Raw genomic sequence first — 25385 nt, 5'->3', positions numbered from 1 at the left:
ATTCCTGTCGTCATCGTAAATCGGGAACTCGCCCGGAAATGCACTAGGGAAACGTGGATCGAGACCGTAAAGTAAGAACGCCGGGGACTCGTTCGTCGCAGAGTGGGTGGAGTTATTATAAGCAAAGAGTGCTTGATTGACAAACTCATCCCAATCATGTTCACCCCCTCTTGATATGCGTGCGATGATTCCGCATATGGTTTTATTAAATCGCTCACACACAGAGTTGGAGCATGGGCGGTATGCAGTAGTTATGTTTCGCTTTATTGAAAGTGCATCACATACCTCTTTGAAAATACTCGATGTAAAATTTGCCCCCCGATCAGATACGATTACATCGGGACACCCATAACGGCATATAAATTTTTCAAATATGGCTTCAGCTATGACTTGGGCTGATTGATTGGGGATGGGGATTGCCTCGGCATAACGTGTAAAGAGGTCAATGATCGTGAAGATATACTTGTTACCTTTTTTAGATATTGGGAGTGGGCCGATGATATCGATTGCGACCTTTTGAAATGGGAATTCCGCAGTTTCCGTCTCCTGGAATGGGGCTCGCCCCCTATGCAGATTGTGCTTTTGACACGTTTCGCAGCCCTTGATTATTCGCTTAATACGACCTTTTATGTCTCTGATATAATAATATTTATCAACCAAGTCGTATGTCTTTTCAGCACCAAGATGACCTGACATTGGGGAACTGTGGATCGACCAAATTACATGATCCGCCGCTTCCTCTCCCACGCAAACGCGTATTCTATTCCCGAGTCCCATCCTTCCCGGTTTCACATGCATTAACACATCATCCTCCAGTGTGAATTCGGGTTGAATACCCCCGATTATCTCGCATGGTCGCTGTCGCTGCAACTCCCGATTATTACGCATACGCCTAAAGAATTCGTCCTTAGATTGAGATTCGACTATTTTCTCCCAAAGTTTTCTATTCTCTATTATAGTACAGCACAGCTTATCATTACATTCCTTTTGATCGCGACTCATGCGCGATAACGTGTCTGCAACATCATTATGCCGACCCTTCACGTGTGTTATCCTTATATTATAATCGGCTAACTCTGTTGACCACCTCATAAGTCTCTTGTTATGATTTTTCATATTCTTTATAAAAATTAACGGTTTATGATCGGTATGCAATTCAATGGGGTGACCCAAAACTAGCGGCTTAAAATGTCGCAATGACAGCACCATCGCCAAGCATTCTTTTTCGACTGTCGAATAATTTTCCTCTGCTCTACTAAACCGTCGGCTGAAATACCCCACTGGGCAAAGACCCTCATCCTTCAGTTGACCCAACATTGCACCAGCGCATTTTTCCGACGCGTCCGTATACAGGTGAAAAGGGGAGCTAAAATCGGGATGGCGTAGTAAAGGGGGTCTAGACAGTATGTTTTTGAATTCTTCAAAGCTATCTCTGCATGCCGCGTCCCATGCAAATCTCTTGTTCTTCCTGGTTAAATTAGTGAGGGGCAGTGCAAGGTCGGAAAACCTAGGTATAAAACTCCTAAAATAACCAACCATACCTAAAAAGCTCCGCACCCCTTTTATATCAGCTGGCTGCTTTACTTCACGAATGGCCTTCACGTTATCATCATCGGGAAGTACTCCCTTTTTGTTAATAACGTGACCGAGATATTTGACTTCACCACAAATAAAACGACTTTTCGTGGGGTGTAGTTTGAGGTTCTTGCTGTGCAGAATACCTATAACTTCGTCTAGTAAGGTTATATGATCGCTCAATGACTTAGAAAATAAAACAATGTCATCCTGGAATATATAGCAATTAATTCCTACGAACCGGGCTAACACTCTGGACATCACAGCCTGAAAAAAACGGCCGCTGTTCTTGGCCCCTTGTGGGAGGCGACACATCTGAAACTTTCCCCATGGGGTTGAGAACGCGTAAACATGTCTCACAGAGGGGTCTAATGCTATTTGAAAGTAACCGGACTTCAGGTCCAAGACCGAGAAATACTTGCTCCCGTGAAACTTACTCAAAATTTCATCTATACGGGATATAGGGAATTCTTGGGGGGCGGTTAGGTCATTAATGCGTCTTAGATCTAGAGTCATGCGGATTTCCCCACTCTGCTTTTCAACAATATGAATCGGCGAGTTCCATGCCGAGGAGCTTTCTTCTATAATACCTGCTCTTAGGTAAGATTTAGTTAATTCTTTTAGTCTGGGTAGGTAGCACTCAGGGATTCGGTATTGGCGAGTACTTACGGGCTTAGTTTGGTCCACGATTGGACTATGTAGCTCGCCCGTCATTCCCGTTAGATCTTCAACCGAACTCGCGAAGCATCCGGGGTATTTCCTAAAGATTTTATAAACGAGCTCCTTCTCTTCCGAACTTAAGCTATCTAAACCCTTAACCTCGATGGGGGCTACATCCAAACATTCATCGTGATGGTATATATATTGGGTCCCGTGAGCTGAACTTCGTTTTACCGATGTGCTAACCCCTTCAATAATCTCAGGCAATCTGTTTACAACGTCCATCCCCAGTATGCCGTCATATCCCATGTGATCAGGGAGTCGCATGCATGCAACCGATACTTCCCCTATCTGACCTTTATATCTGAATCCTATCCTTAGGCTCTTCTCACATTTAGTGATACTTCCGTTGATTCCTCTTATACCAACACTCTCATCTTCCGGTATGGCTTTAATTACCATTTCCCTCGGGATTCTATTTATGGACCTTAAATCTATTATTGATTTTTCAGCGCCCGTATCGATCAAGAATGAAAACTTAATGCCTTCCATCTCGGCTTTGACAAACGGAAGACCCTTCCTCGATATTGTTATCTCGTTGGCCAGACTGACTGACACATGAGGAGCGTTATGCTGGCCCTTAATACGCTCCTTACTCAGTTTAAACGAACATTTGTCCGCTTTGGGCACCTTCTAGCGAAGTGTCCCATCTCCCCGCAAGCATAGCATCTCTTACTGTCCCCTTTCGGTTCTTGTTCCTTCTCTTCTAATAACTTGTCCATTGCCTTAGTCAAGGTCTCGATCCTTCTTTCTAATTCTACTATTTTCTCGTCACCTTTTTCCTTCTCTGCCCTCCTGACCTCACGCTCCCCGACCATGACCTCTACATTCTCCTCAATCGCTGCGTTGACCACCCTCCGATCGAATCGGCCACTGCATTCGATTTCGATCAATTCCTCCGCCTCAGCAACACCAAAAGCCTCGTCCAACGTCTTCGGGGCCCTTCTCATCACATTCACCCTTGTATTCCCCTTCAGCCCTTTGATAAACCGATCAAGGATCATGTCATCCCGCATTAGGTTAATTTTGTCGTTATCCTTCGTAGCACGGGCGAGCAAAGTTCTAGTGCGGATCGAAAAGTCTGTCACTGATTCATCCCCCCCTTGCTTCAGGGTTAACAATTGATCTATGATATCCCTATCTCTAACCCCTCTCTTATCAAAGCATTTTATTAGATCCCTCTTTATCTCACAATATGACCCAGGATATTGCTCTAACAAACAAAGAAAGGTCGTTAGAGGTTCTCCTTTTAGCCTTGCCTGCAGCACAGCCATCTTAACCTCGTCATCCCAATTTGCGAGCCACGCTATGGTTTCTATTGTCTGAAAGAATTGGTTAATATTCACACTATCATTTTGGGATCCGGAGAACGTGGGAATCATCCCAAGAAAGCCCGTCACGACAAGTGGTTGGTTGGGATGAATATTCTCTCCCGAGTTTGCAGAACTACCCACTACATTATTAGTAGCCATTACCAATAAATTATCTAAACACAAAAAACAGAGGAGACTCCACCGGGGTACACAAATTACACACTGGTACACTTTACGAATTAGCACACTATACAAAACGACGACCCGTACAGCCTTTTACAGTTGGGATCCTGTCGCGGACGCCATTGTGGTGTTTCGTTGCGACGAGTACAATGTCCCGCGAGCGGANTCTCAATATATTTGTGTGCTACTTTTATAACTCAAGATTAAGGTTGAATTGTAATAGGAGCCAACCAACATAGATGACAGATGAAAAATAATGTCCTAATATGAATTAGCTATAATAAATTATGAGGTTAAAATAAACCCAAATTGCTCATGATAGCCTTGTGGTGTTTCGTTGCGACGAGTACAATGTCCCGCGAGCGGAGATGTACAAAATAAATACACGTTAGATATCTTTTTAACACAATGATATTTATTGTCGCTTCGAACAGGTTCGTTTATCTTCAGATCCCAACAATACAATTATCCGTACGTACAGACGTTAAACTCGATCTAACAAACAGCGGATTAATTGAGAGTTATGACTATACGCGAGGCAAAACTTATAACTAATTCTTACACTACTTACGACTAAAAAGGGGAAGAAGGGAGTAGAAAAATATAAAGTATAAGAGGGAGATGGAAATACCCGGGATTTTGAGTTCGAAACCTTGGGTGGAATACCACGTGGACCTTTCCAAGGAACGTTGTCTCTCGTCTTTCCTTTATGTCTTTTCGCACGACTCTCTCGATGGCTTCTCTAAAGTTCTATTGTTGGAGTTTCTTGCTATCGATTCGCTGGCTCCTCGTAGCTTCCAATTGTTTTACACTCAATCTGGAGCTATGCCACTTCTCCGTCCTTATTCTGCGAACTTCGAAATCAGATCTCTCCTCTCAGCCTCGTAGTCTCCGATCGTCCTACAAGCGATCCAGAGCACTACCTTCTCTCGTCAGGTCTACTCGAGAGCTTGACCGAGACTGTCCTTCCTTTATTCTTTTTTGCCTTAGGGTCCCACTTCACCCTTTGTTTCACTCCCAATTCTTGGAATTGTTAATCCCACCCAAGGGAAAAAGGTTGAAAGGGAAGTTTCTAGAAAAGTAAGAAATAAAGGAACAAAGAAACTTAAAACTAACTAAAATTAATATATTTTATACAATATTATGGCCGACGGCCACAGCCTNCCCATTCACATCTGCGATACATAATTTATGCACATCCCCTTATTGAACATAATTATATTTTAATCAATAAACAAAAACAATTATAAATTTTGCTTTAAACTTTTTACTTTTGAAAGACATTATCAATACGCTGAGCAACTAAGGTGCATCCTACTGCTCTAGAGAACCCAGGATCGAATCCAGATGGGCTGAAAAACCCTAAGAATTTTTTAGGGATCAATCCAGATATGTTTGGCCCACCCTTCACTACTGGTTGCCCCATTTTGGGCTTGACCAAACCCATAATGGGCTTGCTTGCTAAGGACCTCTTAGTGTTCCATAGGGTAGAAAGAGCCAAATAAAAAAAAAAAAATTAAAACATTAAAAATAATATACAAACCTTAGTTTCATCCAAAGAATCTTCATACTTGTTTCTCCAGCTATTGTAATGATTTATTACTTCAGATAATGGTTTGCCATATTTGTAAGATTCTAAAATTTTCGCTAATTCTTGTTGACTCTCCGACAGAACGTTCTCTTTTATTGTATAATCCTCTAACTTTTCCTCTTGAACATTATCTAATAAAAGATAATTTTACAAGTTAATTATAAATTTTTATGGAAAAAATCATTTACTTTTATATGAGATTCTTCTATCGTATACTGAAATTTAATAAATAAATTTTTTCTTTTCTGAATTTTATAAAATTCTCATATAAATTTGCATATCATGACTTGGAATTAGCTGAAAGTTATTATTTTATTTATCTGATAAAATATATTAAAGCAAATAGATATATAATAATATGATACAGTACATTTTTTTTATAAAACTGTTAAATTATTGAAAAAATATACATATCTTTCATTGCTGCATTTTATTTTTATGTGTTAACTGATTTTGCAAAAACAAAGCATTAGAAAACAACTGTTACCAGTACATTGCACATTACAAGGCATTACCTTTGAATCAAATGACTCAAAATATTTATACATTATTAGAAAAAAAAAACCATAAAAATATTAAAAATGTTGAAGGAGTCAGGATTTTTATTCTGGATAAAATACTTTGAATATTTTTGGCATTTTAATGGTATTTTTTCCTGTATATTACATGACTGATCTCACTTTCAGTCTACAGTTATTTGAACAGTATCACAAATATGCTAAGGCTATTACATGGTACAAACTTGTTAATTGAGACTATTCACTAAATGAGTTTGTGCCATGGTTATGCTCTCAATAAATTTGTGTGCTACTTTTATAACTCAAGATTAAGGTTGAGTTGTAATAGGAGCCAACCAACATAGATGACAGATGAAAAATAATGTCCTAATATGAATTAGCTATAATAAATTATGAGGTTAAAATAAACCCAAATTGCTCATGATAGTCTTCTTCAGAATGAAAGAAGCGGAATAATCAAGGAATGTTACAGTTATTCTGCTTCTTTTGTTTTAAAGATCATCATAAGCAATTCCTTTGTTAATAAAACAAGAGAACAAGGTCATGATCTCCTCACATATAAAGTAGATCCTATACAAATAACAAAGATGAGTCGTCTTAACCAGAAACTGAATGATAATTTGAAAAACATTTTTGTAAAAATTTGGAATTATTTGAAGAGTCATAAACCCAAATTTCTTAGAATGTGGCTTTGCTCTTCAATTAGGGAAATAATTACCTTACCACATGAAACAAGTAAATAATTTGGCTCTCACCTGTTAAATTTTCCAAAGAATCTGAAGGATTATCAATTGATAAACTACTAAGATTATCTAAGAGTTCTTTCGGAGTATCTAAACCCAAGAGTAGCTTTTTATGAGGTTCCAAATTATCTGTAATAAATGTAATACAATTAACCTTTTAAAACATTATTTTATTTAGAAAATACAATTGGTGTTTAATTAAAAAGAAAATAGAATTTTCTAATATTTAATCAAAGATTAGGTTTGTGATTAAACATACCAACATCAGCGGGCTTGAAACCAAGCATTCCTAAATAATCATTTTCTGCTGAAGAAGAGGAGGAGGTACATGATTTTTGGACGTTAGGAACAGGTATGGGATTGGGAAGTGGGACATCATACAGGGAACCAGGACATTCTTTCATTTGTTCTGAGAGAAAATTTTAAAAATAAAAACCAAACGAAATTTGATTTTAATTCTGTATATTAAGTTATATACAGAATGAGCCTCTTAAACTTAAGAATATTATAGAATACTTAAAGTGAATTAAATGTAACAAATGTTTTCATCAGAGCCAGATTTATGTGCAAAGCTAAACTATCAACAGCTTGAGGCACCTACTTTCTTTTTTCCAGCTCAGTCTTGTATGCTAATCAATACGATCACATCCACATGTAGTGCCATAGTTGTAGTGGGTAAACAATTCAGACAAGACAATTGTGGCTACACACCATATTTAAATTGTATATTTTGTATATAATTGTATTATTTTATATTGTATATTCTTTGCTTCTCCTTTTTCTGTCCTATTTGTCTACCCTTCCTGGAATGTTCTCATTTTACCCTTTGCTTTGGTATGTAGATTACTAACCCCAGAAACAAAGAAGTGGAATGCAACCATGAGGGGAGGGGAGCGAACATGTGGGTCATTCCGGAGCAGAAACCTGAAGAAGAGAGCGAAATGGAGTCTCCCCAGTATGTTTAGCATCGTATGGTAGAGACAAGAACCTTGGAACTGAGAAATAAAAAGAAATTAATTGTGAGGAACAAGACGCATCAGCCCTTCAAACTATTATTTTGGAGAGCAACAAAAGTGAAGTTAGTCACCAATCCAACAAGAGATCTCATCCACGATCTCATACAAACAGCATACCTCATCAAGTTTTGGGTACCCTCTTTTCTATCCCTTACTTTCATTCTCTAAATTTTACTTAATTATTACTACTGTAAGTAGTAATAATTAAGTAAAAATTAGATTCTTATTACTACTGTAAGTAGTAATAAGAATCTAATTTTAATTAATATAATTTTAAGTAATTGGATCATTGTGTCAGACAAAGGACTATACGTGTGCATTCTTTGTTGGGAGACTATATTGTACTGTGGTGGAATAATTAATTGTGTGAATTATTTGGTGGGAGTAGCATTGTTGGTATCCTTAGAAACCTGTATCACAATGAGCGAGTTAATAAAATTATTATGTTTTATTTTATTTATTTTCGATTTTGTGTCTTTGTCTCACTCGTTGGTCTCACACAATAAATTCCCAGGCAGTTGTCAAATATTTATTTTTGCATCTCTATATACAAATTTACAATTATAGGTTGACCTTGAAACAACGTCTTCGGCAAAAACACGACAAGCATGGGCATGTCAACTATAAAACTGAAGTTAGCCTTAGTCTGACATCACATAGGTTGGGAACAGTGGTCCATCATTGTGTTGCCAATCATCACAAGCTTAATTAAACACTAACATTATGTTCAATTCTCAAAGACAATTTATAAATATTGCCCAATATTATGAAGAAAGAAAAGTCTCTTGTATGTTATAGCACAAGGCCACAACAAATCTAAATCTGGCTCTGGTATTTTCATTATTTATAAATATAAATTTCTACCTTAAAATCATCTAACAGTTTAGAAATATCATTGTATCCTGCATGATAGGCTAGCTGTGAAGGAATTAAGCCTCTAGAGTTTCGCAGACCACAAGCTTGTGTCGCTCCTGGACATTGGAGCAACTGTGAAGTTAACTCTTTTAAACCATAACGAGCAGAAAAATGAAGTAAAGTGGGAAGTTCCTCATCACCTATTTAGGATAAATATATCTGTTTAATTACAAAATATATAAATTTAAATAAATGTTAAGTATATTATTTAAAAGCACTTACATTTCTTTCTATCTAAATTTTGATAAGATTCTAATAAAGAAAATCCTGGTGATGGTAAATTGTTTTTATTATGTTTAAAATTCTTTGTTAATTGGGCATCTATTTCAGAGAGGGAATTGACTCCCAATGTACTGCAAAGAAAGTCAAATGGAGAGTTGACTACTGAGAGAAGACTGTATAATTCACTCATTTTTGATTCACATTTCAATGGTCTAATACCAAGTAAATAATCATCACACTGAACCAATACATTCATGATTTTACATTTTTGCATCATGTTGTCTGAAAGAAAAATTTAAGTTAAATAAACTATTAATGTTTTAAATTCATTGTTCATATTTATTTAATTCATAGAGTAATCACTACAGTATATCATTCAATCGCACAAAACCTTGCACAGCAACAACAAACAAAAGGTTTATTAAGTATATCAGAAACAAGCAGGCCCCTCAAAAATCTATGAATCAATATGTAAGGGAAACTGTGTCAATTATGAGGACTTAAACATGATATCTAGTGCTTGGAAATCTTAGTTTGAGGTCCACACAACAAATCACAATGTACATTTTGTTATTGTCTTTTTTGTGCACATCATAGCAATGTAGCAGAATGAAAAATTTATTTTTTATATTCAAACATATTCAGTATTTGCATATTTTTGTTCTATTTTCATTAGTATTTGTAATGTTCAGTTTTTGGAACATCAATCTGATGAAGATCATTAAAGAAGACTGTTCCAAAATACAAGGTTGTGTGCGATTGAGTCATATTTATTTATTTTTTAAATATAAAAATTCTTGATATAAAAAATTAAATATAATAAAATTTGATATACATTCAGTTTTTTATTATTATTATATTCCTATAAATATTCAATTTATTTACATTCTTATTTAATNGTCCTAATATGAATTAGCTATAATAAATTATGAGGTTAAAATAAACCCAAATTGCTCATGATAGTCTTCTTCAGAATGAAAGAAGCGGAATAATCAAGGAATGTTACAGTTATTCTGCTTCTTTTGTTTTAAAGATCATCATAAGCAATTCCTTTGTTAATAAAACAAGAGAACAAGGTCATGATCTCCTCACATATAAAGTAGATCCTATACAAATAACAAAGATGAGTCGTCTTAACCAGAAACTGAATGATAATTTGAAAAACATTTTTGTAAAAATTTGGAATTATTTGAAGAGTCATAAACCCAAATTTCTTAGAATGTGGCTTTGCTCTTCAATTAGGGAAATAATTACCTTACCACATGAAACAAGTAAATAATTTGGCTCTCACCTGTTAAATTTTCCAAAGAATCTGAAGGATTATCAATTGATAAACTACTAAGATTATCTAAGAGTTCTTTCGGAGTATCTAAACCCAAGAGTAGCTTTTTATGAGGTTCCAAATTATCTGTAATAAATGTAATACAATTAACCTTTTAAAACATTATTTTATTTAGAAAATACAATTGGTGTTTAATTAAAAAGAAAATAGAATTTTCTAATATTTAATCAAAGATTAGGTTTGTGATTAAACATACCAACATCAGCGGGCTTGAAACCAAGCATTCCTAAATAATCATTTTCTGCTGAAGAAGAGGAGGAGGTACATGATTTTTGGACGTTAGGAACAGGTATGGGATTGGGAAGTGGGACATCATACAGGGAACCAGGACATTCTTTCATTTGTTCTGAGAGAAAATTTTAAAAATAAAAACCAAACGAAATTTGATTTTAATTCTGTATATTAAGTTATATACAGAATGAGCCTCTTAAACTTAAGAATATTATAGAATACTTAAAGTGAATTAAATGTAACAAATGTTTTCATCAGAGCCAGATTTATGTGCAAAGCTAAACTATCAACAGCTTGAGGCACCTACTTTCTTTTTTCCAGCTCAGTCTTGTATGCTAATCAATACGATCACATCCACATGTAGTGTCATAGTTGTAGTGGGTAAACAATTCAGACAAGACAATTGTGGCTACACACCATATTTAAATTGTATATTTTGTATATAATTGTATTATTTTATATTGTATATTCTTTGCTTCTCCTCTTTCTGTCCTATTTGTCTACCCTTCCTGGAATGTTCTCATTTTACCCTTTGCTTTGGTATGTAGATTACTAACCCCAGAAACAAAGAAGTGGAATGCAACCATGAGGGGAGGGGAGCGAACATGTGGGTCATTCCGGAGCAGAAACCTGAAGAAGAGAGCGAAATGGAGTCTCCCCAGTATGTTTAGCATCGTATGGTAGAGACAAGAACCTTGGAACTGAGAAATAAAAAGAAATTAATTGTGAGGAACAAGACGCATCAGCCCTTCAAACTATTATTTTGGAGAGCAACAAAAGTGAAGTTAGTCACCAATCCAACAAGAGATCTCATCCACGATCTCATACAAACAGCATACCTCATCAAGTTTTGGGTACCCTCTTTTCTATCCCTTACTTTCATTCTCTAAATTTTACTTAATTATTACTACTGTAAGTAGTAATAATTAAGTAAAAATTAGATTCTTATTACTACTGTAAGTAGTAATAAGAATCTAATTTTAATTAATATAATTTTAAGTAATTGGATCATTGTGTCAGACAAAGGACTATACGTGTGCATTCTTTGTTGGGAGACTATATTGTACTGTGGTGGAATAATTAATTGTGTGAATTATTTGGTGGGAGTAGCATTGTTGGTATCCTTAGAAACCTGTATCACAATGAGCGAGTTAATAAAATTATTATGTTTTATTTTATTTATTTTCGATTTTGTGTCTTTGTCTCACTCGTTGGTCTCACACAATAAATTCCCAGGCAGTTGTCAAATATTTATTTTTGCATCTCTATATACAAATTTACAATTATAGGTTGACCTTGAAACAACGTCTTCGGCAAAAACACGACAAGCATGGGCATGTCAACTATAAAACTGAAGTTAGCCTTAGTCTGACATCACATAGGTTGGGAACAGTGGTCCATCATTGTGTTGCCAATCATCACAAGCTTAATTAAACACTAACATTATGTTCAATTCTCAAAGACAATTTATAAATATTGCCCAATATTATGAAGAAAGAAAAGTCTCTTGTATGTTATAGCACAAGGCCACAACAAATCTAAATCTGGCTCTGGTATTTTCATTATTTATAAATATAAAACTAAGTTTGTAGAATTTGAATACAATAAAATCAAATTTTCAGGATTATAATTATTAACTTTCTTTTTAACAAATGATAGAAACTAAAAGCCTCTGAGTAAATATATAATTTTTTAAATTACAATGAACTATCTGCTATTAATAAAAATAAAATAAACGTTTATTCAAAGACTTTCAATATTTTCAGAAAACAAATTGAACAATAACTTTTATATTATATAAGAATATAACACATTAATAAAAAATATTTTATACCAATACCGTATATACAAAAATATAAATTTTTAACATTCTTAACATAAAAATTCTAATTTGCTAATGTACTATTATATATTAAAAGAAATATTCTTACCATAAACTGTAGACAAATGAGATTTTCTTAATTCCATAGTCTGGATGGATTTTTCAGTTTCAGTCAATTTCTAGTATAAATTGATTTTAAATTAACTTATTATAATTTAATAAAATTAGTATTATTAATTTATAAATATAAATTTCTACCTTAAAATCATCTAACAGTTTAGAAATATCATTGTATCCTGCATGATAGGCTAGCTGTGAAGGAATTAAGCCTCTAGAGTTTCGCAGACCACAAGCTTGTGTCGCTCCTGGACATTGGAGCAACTGTGAAGTTAACTCTTTTAAACCATAACGAGCAGAAAAATGAAGTAAAGTGGGAAGTTCCTCATCACCTATTTAGGATAAATATATCTGTTTAATTACAAAATATATAAATTTAAATAAATGTTAAGTATATTATTTAAAAGCACTTACATTTCTTTCTATCTAAATTTTGATAAGATTCTAATAAAGAAAATCCTGGTGATGGTAAATTGTTTTTATTATGTTTAAAATTCTTTGTTAATTGGGCATCTATTTCAGAGAGGGAATTGACTCCCAATGTACTGCAAAGAAAGTCAAATGGAGAGTTGACTACTGAGAGAAGACTGTATAATTCACTCATTTTTGATTCACATTTCAATGGTCTAATACCAAGTAAATAATCATCACACTGAACCAATACATTCATGATTTTACATTTTTGCATCATGTTGTCTGAAAGAAAAATTTAAGTTAAATAAACTATTAATGTTTTAAATTCATTGTTCATATTTATTTAATTCATAGAGTAATCACTACAGTATATCATTCAATCGCACAAAACCTTGCACAGCAACAACAAACAAAAGGTTTATTAAGTATATCAGAAACAAGCAGGCCCCTCAAAAATCTATGAATCAATATGTAAGGGAAACTGTGTCAATTATGAGGACTTAAACATGATATCTAGTGCTTGGAAATCTTAGTTTGAGGTCCACACAACAAATCACAATGTACATTTTGTTATTGTCTTTTTTGTGCACATCATAGCAATGTAGCAGAATGAAAAATTTATTTTTTATATTCAAACATATTCAGTATTTGCATATTTTTGTTCTATTTTCATTAGTATTTGTAATGTTCAGTTTTTGGAACATCAATCTGATGAAGATCATTAAAGAAGACTGTTCCAAAATACAAGGTTGTGTGCGATTGAGTCATATTTATTTATTTTTTAAATATAAAAATTCTTGATATAAAAAATTAAATATAATAAAATTTGATATACATTCAGTTTTTTATTATTATTATATTCCTATAAATATTCAATTTATTTACATTCTTATTTAATTCAGTTATTTATAATTCCTGTAAATATATTAAATAATTACAAACAAAAACAAATGAGTATAATAATTTCTTGGCTATATTTGGTTCTGACATGAATTAAGTATAGCTGAACCTGTCTACCTCAAACATGTTTATGTAGAAAATCTCTATCTCAAAATTTATTTTTTCCCCTGCATTTTCAGCCTAAAGTCAATATATTTTACGTATTTATCTCAAATAATTTCTTCTCAAACCCTCTATATCTCAAAATATGGACTGAAGATTCAATTACAAATTCAAAGCTCAGCAACTACATTTTCATAGTGTAAACTGAAGTTGAGACACACCTCTTGCAATACAGTATATAGATGCAATTAATGCTGCTTTTCTCTGTCTATGAGTTTGGCTTGTGTCTTATTGGTCAAAGAAAGCCAGGCATCAGAAACTATTGACAAACTAAGTTATGTCTAAAATCTTTATTTATACCAAAACTAATACAGACATGTACTGTACTTGTTATTGTATTAATAAAATGTCACACCTACAATCAAACCTATAACTGTTTACTGTGAAGAAACCTCTATATCTCAAAACCCATCTATCTCAAATCTCATGGAAATGAGAAAAAATTCCTTAATGTAAAGAAGTCTGATATTGCTCTGACTGTAGAAACTTTAATATCTACTTATTTCAGAATTTACTAAGATCATATAGAAAGTGAAACTTCATTTTAAAGATGCCTTACAATAAATTTTAAGTCTGTTGAAAGAAAGCAAAAAATGCTCCTTAAAATTAAAGAAATTCATTGTTTATAAACATTACATATTATTTTAGAGATGTAAAGATAATTATGTTATAGATGTGTTTAGATTTATTCATGATTTATATATTTTTTTTTCTAGGATTTAACTGTATTTCTGCTGTAATTATTTTTGTATGTATTTGTTATCATCGTGTTTCTTATTTGTTTCAAAAAATTTCAAATAGTTTCTTATATGTGTTTAGTCTGTACTTTCATACAGTATTAAACAACATAATATTATTTTAAAATAATTTATATTTTTATTCTTATAAAAATTATATTTTTGATATCTCAACAACGATATGAATGAAGATAAATAAATAAAACCATTACTTAAATTAGATCAAGAATTTAGTTATTATATTTTAACTCTAACATTGAAACTGTTGAAACTTATTTGCATTAATTGCACACAAAAAAATAAACTGGAAATTTACTATAAGAAAGAGAGAAAGATTAATATCAAATATTAAAGTACTGGAAAAAAGAAACATCTAGATGGATGGTAGCAAAAAACTTAAATTAGAGTTTGGCAAGAGTAAAGGATGATGAACTCATAACGGTACTTATGGGTTATCCACCTGCATGTGGTGCTGCATTGCAGTGGAAATGGAAATTTAAAAATAGAAATTTAAATTTGTCACTTTCACAAGCTACTTTCTTTAATATTAATATATAAATATTTATAATTATTACTACAATAAATTCTTTTAATTCTTAATACCTGTATTAAATTAAAATGTAATAAATTCAACTCTGAAAGTCCAATTGAATTTGGTTAGAAACAACAATCACACACCTTAGATCCAAGTACATTTATTAACTCTACACACTATTGTTTTTGGACATGTTCAAAGCCATTCTCTGGTCTTCATGTCAAATTCTAAAATTCAAACATCATAATCAAACATGCGTTGTAATTTTTAAATTTACCAATCTTAAAACTTCTAACTTGTATTCAGTAAATTGAATTTTGGAATTTGGCATGTTCAAAGGCCCATCCTCATGTCTTTTCATGTCCAAAAATGTTAGTCTGTTGAGTTAATAAGTGTGCTAAAGTTTTAGGTGTGCAACTGTTATAAATTCAACTTACATTACTTCTCTAAGTAATAGTTTAATACAACGGCCATTTTTTATCTAATTGTTTTCAGCATTTCACAAAACATATTTTCTATTTAAAATGATTTTCTCCATATGAATTCAGCAATATATCAATTTAGCTGTTTTCTTGATGTTCTATGTTGTATATTGTGTCTTTGTGTAATTTTATGCCAGGTTGAAATTCCATTTCCATCTATTTGTCTCTATATCTACATAACACCTACATTCATTCTGTTACACTCATAATTTGGATTTTTCACTCTAAATATAACTCATTTTAATACATATTTTTGTGAAGGCTTTCAATACAATACTATATTGAATGCCTTCACAAAAGCTTTACCAATAATAATATACCATATTCCTACAGAATGTTAACAATATCAACTCCACACAGAGACAAAATTCCAAAAACTGAATGAATAATCCATTCTCCACAAACTCTCATCGACACAATTTCACAAATCAAAAAATAATATACATACTAGCACATAATATTAAACACTGTGTGGTATGTTTGATTTCTAAAAAAATAGTTATTCAGACTTTATAAACAAAAGAAAAACATTTTTAAATGTTAATGAAACAAATTAATCTTAACTAAATCTTTCATTTGTGCAAAATTTAGTTATTTCAGACAGTCATCCATTCAAATTGTCTATGTTGTTTCGTAAGCAATGTGACAGAGCATGATAGATAGTTGAGAATGGAAAGCAACACGTGATGCAACATATGGAAGGATAACCCACAAGTACCAGAATTCCTTCTGTTTTTACGAAATGTTATTAAATGTTATAAAAACATTCTATTTTCAGGATTACATAAATCAAGATCATTCTTTCCATTTTTAAAAGTGCATTTTAAACTGGAAGAAGCAAACATTATTGGATTTTTTATCCAGCACTCAGCAAGATATAACTGTATCAAAAATGAAAGGATAGATAAATAGGGAAGGATTCCTTTAAAAATATAAATGGTCCTGAACCAGAAAAATAAGAAATATGCATATAAATATAAAGTAACATTCACTGAAGAAGTCATAAATAGAAATAAAAAAGGAAAAATTTACATCAGCTGCTGGGGTGAGAGATTATTATTAGATAAGGAAAAAATATGGGACAGTTCTTATAAGGATTGTTCTAAATTTAAGCAATTAAATTATGTTCTTTTTAAATGTGGGCATGTAAAATAAATAAATATGTAAGCAAAATGATAAAAAATACAAAAGTAAAAATGCACTTCTATGTTCTAAACAGCTAGAATTTAAACTTATTACATAATTTTATAACTTAAAAGTAATTAAAACTATGTAATAATTTACGTGTAAAGACAATACATAAAAATAAGTTGAAAAAAAAAAAATAAATTAGCAAAATGTATTCATGTACATATTTGGTATAATACATCACTAAGTACACTAAATACTTTTTATTAATAAAAGTTTTATAGGACAAATGCTAATTTTATTGACTGTCCTAAAGTCAATAAAATAAGAATATTATTAACCTATAAAAATTTCTTTCATTGATAAAATTATATCAAGAACATTAATTAATTATTTGTATTACTTCTAGAATTAAATGAAAGATAAAAGAAAAAAGTTAAAATTCAACAATATACAGTATTATTTGAAATCTTAACATTAGTGGGAAAAAGATTTTGTTTTGTCTTCCCAAAAATTTTACTTTTCATATAAATTACAATAGATTTTAAAGGCATTTTATGGCAATTTATTAACAGATATGGATGAAATCACTTTGTATACAAAAGAATCTGGATTATAGAAGCATGTACATTTAATATGGTAAAATAGGATTTAAATTTAATGTAGAATTCTATGTAAATTTGTAAATAAATTATTTAAAAAATTAAATATACTGTATTTATTAACAATATACAATTAAAAAAATTTTCTAACTCTAGAAACACTCCAAAAAAAATTAAAATAGCCGTTCTTTTAGAGCATTTCTTCTATTCTAGAGAATGTTTCAAAGAAAACTTGTTTTACAAGTAGACATGCAAGCCATTTTGGTATAAATTACATATTATTACGATTCTTTCTCTCTCATTCAAATTCAACCAATTATTCTGATCGCTGTTGTATTAAAATATTTTAAATGTCGAAATGTGTTTTATTACATCAATTTAACAAAATCAGAATGTAAATATTTTATAAAAAAAAAGCTTTTAAAACCAACAAATGTAATTATTTTCTTTAAATACAGAGAGATTGTGGTGATTTGTGTGGGTTGCATTCTTTGAATAATTATATAAACAAAAAGTTATGCAAATTAAGACCAATTATCCTATAGAAATATATTAAAATTTGGGTGGATGGACTTCACAAATATATACTCAGTCACTAAAGTAAAAACTTTTGGCTTTTAGTACACAAATAAATTAAAATTTTAAAAAATGTTATAACTGACATAAAGTAACATTAAACAAAATTTGTAACAAAAATTTGTGTCGTATCAGAAAATTTATTTTCATATACAGTATTAACTGAAAGTTACTTATACTTAAACAGTACATATATGGGTGTAATGATATTTTTCCAGTTAGCTCAGATAAACTATTATTCATTGTGATATTTTGATTTTTATTAGCATTCTCTTTGGTCTGAATGAAATTATATTGTATTATTTTAATTTTTATGAATATTTTCTACTTTCCAATTACTTTGTATTCCAATACAAAGTAATAGATTTTCAGAATTCCTTTATTTCTCTAAGATATTCTTCTGACTACCAAGGTTGCAGCCAAAGTTTTCATATCTAAAACGTGAACATCAAACATTAAGTGCCGCTATCTTGTAAGCGGTGCTCGACGTTCGATGTTCACAAAAACTTTGGCTGCAACCTCACTATTATTTCTATTTAACAAAGCCTCAACAATTTTTGGCTTTTTTTTTTTTTTATTATTGCTGACCTGTGGACACTCAGATGACATCTTTATCAAGTCTACTATGAATTGGGCCAGGATCATGATATGACTAAAATACAATATATATATATATATATATATAAAAATGTCTAGGGTTTTTTGACCAATCTAGATCAGTGGTTCCCAATTAGTTTTTCCTGCGTACCACTTCAAGAAAGAGCTCAAACTCGCGTACCCTTTATAGCAGAAATTCATATTAAACCATATTAATATTATAAATTCGAAGGTAATTCTGTCTGTCTGTCTATTACCTTTGCACGTCTAAACTGCTGAACAGGTTTTAATAAAATTTGGCACAGAGATAGCTTACATGTTGGAGATAGACATGGGCTACATTTTACTGCAAAAAAATATCTTACTCCCACGAGAAAATTCGATATAATGCAGGGAAAGCTGTGGGTAAACAGCTTGTGATAAATAGAATAAGTTTTTTTTTACATTTATTACCTTTAAAATACAATTCTAATAATAATGAAAATAACATAAGGTTATTTAATTTTAATGCGACAAATGTGCACGATTTTCTTTGCACAACTTTGTAAAATCTGGTTGCTTTTTGATCAACTTCAGTCTCGAGTCATCTTCGAGTTGAAGTTGGTGACGATGTTTTCATGTTTGTCATGGCCAAAAATCCACTCTCGCAGAGGTATGTTGTGCAAAATGTTAGTAAATGTTTTATTACCGCTTCACTGACATGATAGTAATGATAATTGTACAATTAACACAAATTGTGTTAATTGTACAATTTTTGTTTCTTGCATGAGAATTTCATTTAGGTATTGTCACAAACGCATTTTTTGATGAAATTTCGAGAATATTTTTAGTTATAAATAAACAAATTTGTGCATTCGACATCATGTTGTAAATTGCCAAATTTTTGATGGTCCACCCATTAGTTTTTTGATTTCTTCATCTCATGCATTTAAATTTTAAATCGACCAATTTTAGATTGCCATGCGTACCCCTTCATGCAATTTCACATATCCCTGAGGGTACGCATACTACTAATTGGGAACCATTGATCTAGATCTTTATCAGGTTCCCAGAGTAGTAGGGGGTAACATACAGTAATCACTTGTCCATCTGACCTTAACAATTTTGGCTATTATGTTTAACCTATGTATAACAACATTTTGGATTAAGCATTGGTTTATCTATATATACAGTGGGTGATCGGTTAACGAACAGATCGCATAACGAACACTTTCACGAAAGATTTTTATGTTCGGACAACGAACACATGATCGGATAACGAACACCCCACAGAACAAACACAAGAAGAAGCGACGTAAATTAATGAATACTGATTGGTATTCCTTTGTCTTCGGGCAACAATTCGAAACTTTTCGGAGTGTGGGAGACGTCGACATCGACGCTCAAGCCAATATATACCGATTGGATATTATTCCTCTGAACTTTGAAACTCTTCCTTGTAATTTCAGCCTTTTATTTTTCTGACAAAACAATTATTTTATGTATTCGTGAGACTGTCGGGTAGGCACTCGTTAAGTTTTACGTCGGTTTTTCTTTTCGAAAGGTGAGAGTATAATAGCAAAGGTAGAGAGTGGGCAGAAGATGCCTAATGTTGCTGGGCAGTATGGCGTAAACAGGTCTACAGTAGGCTGAAGTTTAATCTTATTTAAGAAACATACTGTATAATCAAGAAGACTCAAGCAACTAAAGGAGTAACAAAAATCACATCTGAGAAATAAAGAATATCGAACAGTTCATAATAGAACACGAAATGGATCTGACGACAGAAGAACACCAAGAACTCTTGAATGAAGAACACCAAGAAACTCGGCGAGATATGTTTTCTTCTGAAAAAGAGGATTAATGCTGCTGATATCTTATATTAAAGATCCTTTGAAGAAGTGGGAGGATGTCAGAACAACGGTCTTAGAATGGCATCCAAACCAGGTTAAGGCTTGGGGATTTCTGCAATTGCAATGCTATTAATTACTTACGAAAAATCCTGAAGACGAGAGAAAAGCAATCGACATTAGACAGATTCTTTAACCCTTTCAAACAGAAAAAAACACGACTAATAAAAACGCAAGACTATATATGTATGTATTTTTATTATCATCAATACATATAAATAAAGGTAGTAAGAAAGTATATATTTTTTATTTTGGGGGGATCTCCAGAACCAATTAATCAAATTCCCATAGAAACCTATGGTAAATCGATAATTGGTTAACGAACAATTCGGATAGCGAAGAAAGTCTTGGAACGGATTATGTTCGTTAACCGATCACCCACTGTATAAATAATTTTTGTTTGTTTATTTGTTCATTATAAACTCCTAGGTCATTTGACCAATTTCTATGAAACTCAGCAGTTACGTTCACATACTTCTAATTTAGATAATGTCATACATCCCATCCCAAAGTATTGATTGGATTTCTATAAATCAATTAATTTCTATCTACATTAGATTTGTTGGCTTTACACATAACACCATCTATTAGCAAAAAATTTAAGAAAATAATAAACTAAATATAATTCTTACAAAATAGATATAATTTTTAAAAATATATATTTTATTCATTTAATTACTGTGACAATGATATAGCGTGAATTAGACATGCTACATCATTACTGCAACAGGTAGTATATACTCATAGAACTTGCCTGCATGGAATTGAAAGTGTTACCATGTGAAAAGTCAAAGTATTTAATTTTCCACCCCTAACAACTCGGGTTTTTTCATTTCTGAATGGTACTTTGATCACATGCAGGGCCATCACAACCTATCCAACACTGATTATTTTTCAAATATTAAAAGTAGACCAGTATTAATTAATATTAGAATGCAAAGGCATTCTATTCGTAGAACAGTTTTTCCATTCTACAGCTCCTGATGAGGGCCAATGAAATAGTGGCCGAAAACATTAGAATATTGAATTTCTTTGCTGGAAATTTTGCATTGAGGTATAATTTCTTATTTACAAGTAGAGTTCCAGTTTTCTGGTACAGTTGATGTTTACAGTATTAATTAGTAGTCGTTGACTGTCCTCTCTTCCAGGACAAGATCAACTACTACTTTTGGTTGAATTTACTTCAACCTCCTTCCGCAACACTCCCTTCTTTCTATAGGACCAACAGTATGGTGGCATTCGAATAGGAAAATTACATAAATACAAGGTTACCAGCCTTCACAAAATATGTTTTAAGTGGTTTTCAAGGGTGCTAAGTTCAAATATTTCATCAATTTTTCACAAAATCCCATTCATTGGAAGATTTCCATTTGATATTAGGCTGTGAATGGTACAGTTTCTAAGAGTAAACATTAGAAAAAATTATATCTGAAAATATTTAAGATATGATATTTTCAATTCCTGTCTACTTGACCAATGAAATTGTGTCATTTCATACCATCCGAGTATCACAATAAACATGACGATGGTAGGCTAAAATAACCAAACTGTTTATAGTTTCCATTTTAATGTTTGTTATATTATAGTATTTGATTTATATAACTACTAAGGTTATATTATGTAAGAGCTTACCACACCAATTGACCAACATAACACTTTTTAAAAATTCTTTATTCCTCTACTGTACACAATTTAAAGAATTTTTAGAAGTACACTTGATCACTTGGTGTTATAAACCCTTATGTAAGATAACCTTTGTAGTTATATAAATCAAATACTATAATATAATATAATAGAAGAGTTAGAAGTACAAAATAATCTAAAAATCTTAATCTTTCTTGTTGTTATTCAGCTATAAAATAAACCAATCAAATGCTGTTTAGTGAGAAGGTTATTTTTTCAAAATATTTCATTTAAATTTAAAAATTATGATAATAAATTAACTAAGCAGAACCCTATTGTTTTCCTTATCATTCTTCTTTGCAGACAAAATATGTCTACAAGGAAGAAATAAAATAGTGATTATTTCAATATACAAGTAATAACAATAAATAAATATTAATCATAAAAAAATCTACTTTATTACAGTAAAATAGCCCAGGGTATTAGAGCAGATGAGCCCTGTAAATATTCTTATATATAATATACTAGCAGATGAGGCTCATCTGCTAGTATTGTATATATAAGAATATTTAAAAACAACCTTTTAAGAACTGTCCTGATATATCTCATCACCTTTTGACTGTTCCATTATAGTCCTGACCAAACTCATGAAAAGACTGAAAAAGTCCTCTTAGTGTCAACAACATAGAAAGAGTGAAAAAAAGCAAAAGTGCTAGGAATGTGGTTTATTAATAGTTACTCTAATAAAGTAGATTTTTTTGTAAATAATATTTATTTATTGTTATTACTTGTATATTGCAGTATTTTAAAGACAAGTACAAAGAAGCAGTTGCTATTTTATTTATTCCTTGCAGACATATTTTGTCTGCAAAGAAGAATGATAAGGAAAACAATAGCGTTCTACTTAGTTAATTTATTATCATAATTTTTAAATTTAAATGAAATATTTTGGAAAAACAACCTTCTCACTAAATAGCATTTGATTGGATTATTTTATAGCTGAAAACAATACTTTAATAAATATAAGTACTATCATAATTAAAATTCATCATAAATGTTTGGATTGTAGATCCAAAAATCTACGGAAAAAGTAAAATAGTTTTTAGATTTTGACAAGGATGAGATGAAAGGAGAATTTCCAGAGTCTGACTGTATTATACTATGATAATGATTTTTCAACTAAATATATTTTAAAGCTGTACAATATATTCAAATTAAAAATCATTTAAAAGTGCTTTAAAGTTATATAATTTAAAAATCATTCATTTAGAATGCTTTAAAAGTGTACGCTATGTAATTTGGTAAAGAATGTTGAAGCATTAGAAGCAATGTGATCAGCCAAAGACTCGTCACAGCAGACTATTACAGATTCTACATGTGACAACAGATAAATAAAATGTTAAAATGTAAAATTTTGTAATAATGATAAAAAAAAGTTTAATTTTTCTGTATTTAAAAAATCATTTATTGTGCATTTATATACAAATAAGGATTCTAAAATAGTTACCTGGTATTACAAACTGCAAAGTGTAAGCATTTCTATATTTCACAGGTACTTTGTGGACTCCGTCTCCATTCAGTAACACTTGAATCTTTTGTGTTTCATTTATGGGATTTTTTAATATAACAAATACTTTACCATTTCCCTAGAAATATTTAAGTAAATTTTAAATTAATATTTATATAATTTAAATATTCATTTAAGTATTTTAAAATAATTATCNATAATTTAAAAATATATAATTTTTTAAAAATAACAATACAAGCATTTTAAATTTCACTTGATCAAGAAAACTTTATAGGAATAATACTTGATTAGTATAAAACCTGAGATGTTGAGCCCAAATAATCCTTATCTGCAAACTACAAGACAAAAATTATGTAAAAATCAAAGATATTTTTTATATTCTTACCCGGTAATGATTTTCATTAAAGTTTAATACCAAAGGATATCTTAATAAATAAATACAAGGTCTTCCGAAAAGAATGTTACAATTTTAAATTACTGTTATTATATTAATTTTTATCTGAGAAAGTTGTAATGTACATTAAAACATTTGAAAACTATTAAAGTTTCACAGTCGCACATTAGAATTTCTCAATGCTTACAACTTGTATCAGGCATACATCCAACCAATACTCAAATTCTTCCTATACAGAATATCCATTGTCACTTCTCTCATGGCAGGGATTACTTATGTACACAACGAGTGATTCCAACTTTACAAACTGCAGAATGAAAAATGTCTTCTTTGTTGTGAAGTTGCCGTTATTGTTTATGGCACTTCCCAGAGGTAGTAAACGACAAGACATTTGAATGCAGATGGCCTGGTGCAATGGTTTTGTCTACAGTCTACATTTGTATATATGAGTCAGGATATTTATTTGGATTAAGTGCTTTTTGGGGGTTGTTCATAAATGACATTCACACTGGAATGGAGGGAGGAGATTATGAAAAGTTGGACAAGGGGAGTGGAGGGGAGGGATTGAACTTCAATGGATGTCTGTTTTATTTCATTAAATTTTATACAGTTTATGCATTTTATTATTCATAAAATGATAAAGGTTTTGTGGGGGGTTGAGTTTTGTTGGACTTTAAAGATGGGAGGGTTTACAGAAACTCGGACAAACTGTGGCAATGGGAAAAGGGGGAGTAAAAATTTCAAAAAAAATGTAGATGTAATTTACAGGCAGCCCTTCGGATTTTCAGGTGAAGATAAAATGGGATGAAGCTAAAGATGGGGTTGAAAATCCTGAAAAGCACTTAATCCAAATAAATATCCTAACTCCTTTAACCCTTTTGAGTTTCTTTCTTTTGTTTAATTTCTTAAATAGACTTGTAAATGTAATATAATTAATAGCTAATATAAATTATAACTTCTCTCTAATAAACAAATACAATTTTTTATAAACTGTTTAAACAATGATAATTTACCATAAAAATATTTGATTTGGCATCAAATAAATCTGTATTCTAATTTTGGTTTGATATTGTGATGTAATTTTAGAATGATTAACCGTTTTTAATCCAAAAAATAAATTGAATAAATTCTGCGTGGAATGAAAAAATTTGTCATTAATAGCATGAGTTGACACTTTATTTCTCATTTGCTATCATGCTGGCTAGCATCGTTGACTGGACCTATTTATAAGCAAAGTTGTAACTTGCCATATAGATCTAATGTATTTCAACTTAACAAAAGATTCAGTCAAGTCTAAGAATATAAAGTACAAATAATACAAGTCTTATTACACAGAGCAATGATTAATACAGGGTCTTCCCCAAAATGAATGCTACTATTTTAAATTGCTGTAATTATGTTAATTATTGTCCAAGAAGTATGCAATGTACACAGTGCCGGCCCGAGACAAGTTTTAGGATGGAGCGAGATCTTATTATGGCGTCCCCCTTGGTTGCCCCTAATTTATACC

The 25385-nt window shown here is 31.6% G+C and overlaps 3 protein-coding genes across 9 annotated transcripts in view; all 3 read right to left on the bottom strand.

Moving 5' to 3' along the window:
* LOC111628291 (serine/threonine-protein kinase SMU1-like) overlaps positions 1 to 7401 on the bottom strand; it is a 29606-nt gene extending 22205 nt beyond the window's left edge. Inside the window, exons 1-2 of one of the 2 annotated variants that reach the window (XM_023372048.1) lie at positions 6903 to 7401; positions 6656 to 6772 (exon numbers count right to left, since the gene is read on the bottom strand). In XM_023372048.1, coding sequence (XP_023227816.1) covers positions 6656 to 6772; positions 6903 to 7047 — 262 coding nt within the window. In that variant the 5' untranslated portion in view covers positions 7048 to 7401. The remainder of the gene's footprint in view (positions 1 to 6655; positions 6773 to 6902) is intronic. The other variant, XM_023372047.1, reaches the window with a different exon arrangement.
* A 629-nt stretch (positions 7402 to 8030) lies between these two features.
* Positions 8031 to 9577, bottom strand: LOC111628283 (phosphoinositide 3-kinase adapter protein 1-like). Its single transcript, XM_023372032.1, has 3 exons — positions 8797 to 9577; positions 8524 to 8714; positions 8031 to 8069 (listed from the first exon to the last, which is right to left on the bottom strand). Exons 1-3 carry the CDS (start codon positions 9071 to 9073, stop codon positions 8031 to 8033), a joined length of 507 nt encoding a protein of 168 aa, XP_023227800.1. The 5' UTR covers positions 9074 to 9577.
* Positions 9578 to 9774: 197 nt separating this feature from the next.
* Positions 9775 to 25385, bottom strand: part of LOC111628292 (phosphoinositide 3-kinase adapter protein 1-like) — a 37780-nt gene continuing 22169 nt past the window's right edge. For 3 of the 6 annotated variants that reach the window (XM_023372054.1, XM_023372052.1, XM_023372053.1), the window contains exons 3-8: positions 23461 to 23599; positions 12723 to 13004; positions 12450 to 12640; positions 12301 to 12370; positions 10335 to 10484; positions 9776 to 10204 (exon numbers count right to left, since the gene is read on the bottom strand). In XM_023372054.1, the coding sequence (XP_023227822.1) occupies positions 10047 to 10204; positions 10335 to 10484; positions 12301 to 12370; positions 12450 to 12640; positions 12723 to 13004; positions 23461 to 23599 (990 nt within the window). In that variant the 3' untranslated portion in view covers positions 9776 to 10046. Of the gene's footprint in view, positions 10205 to 10334; positions 10485 to 12300; positions 12371 to 12449; positions 12641 to 12722; positions 13005 to 23460; positions 23600 to 25385 lie in introns of all 6 variants that reach the window. The other 3 variants (XM_023372049.1, XM_023372050.1, XM_023372051.1) reach the window with 2 other exon arrangements.

The sequence above is a fragment of the Centruroides sculpturatus genome, unplaced genomic scaffold (assembly GCF_000671375.1).
Source record: "Centruroides sculpturatus isolate CEXI.00-Female unplaced genomic scaffold, Cexi_2.0 scaffold466, whole genome shotgun sequence".
Taxonomy (NCBI): Eukaryota; Metazoa; Arthropoda; class Arachnida; order Scorpiones; family Buthidae; genus Centruroides; species Centruroides sculpturatus.
The sequence above is the reverse complement of the archived record's forward strand: the minus strand, read 5'-3'. Positions and strand labels throughout refer to the sequence as shown.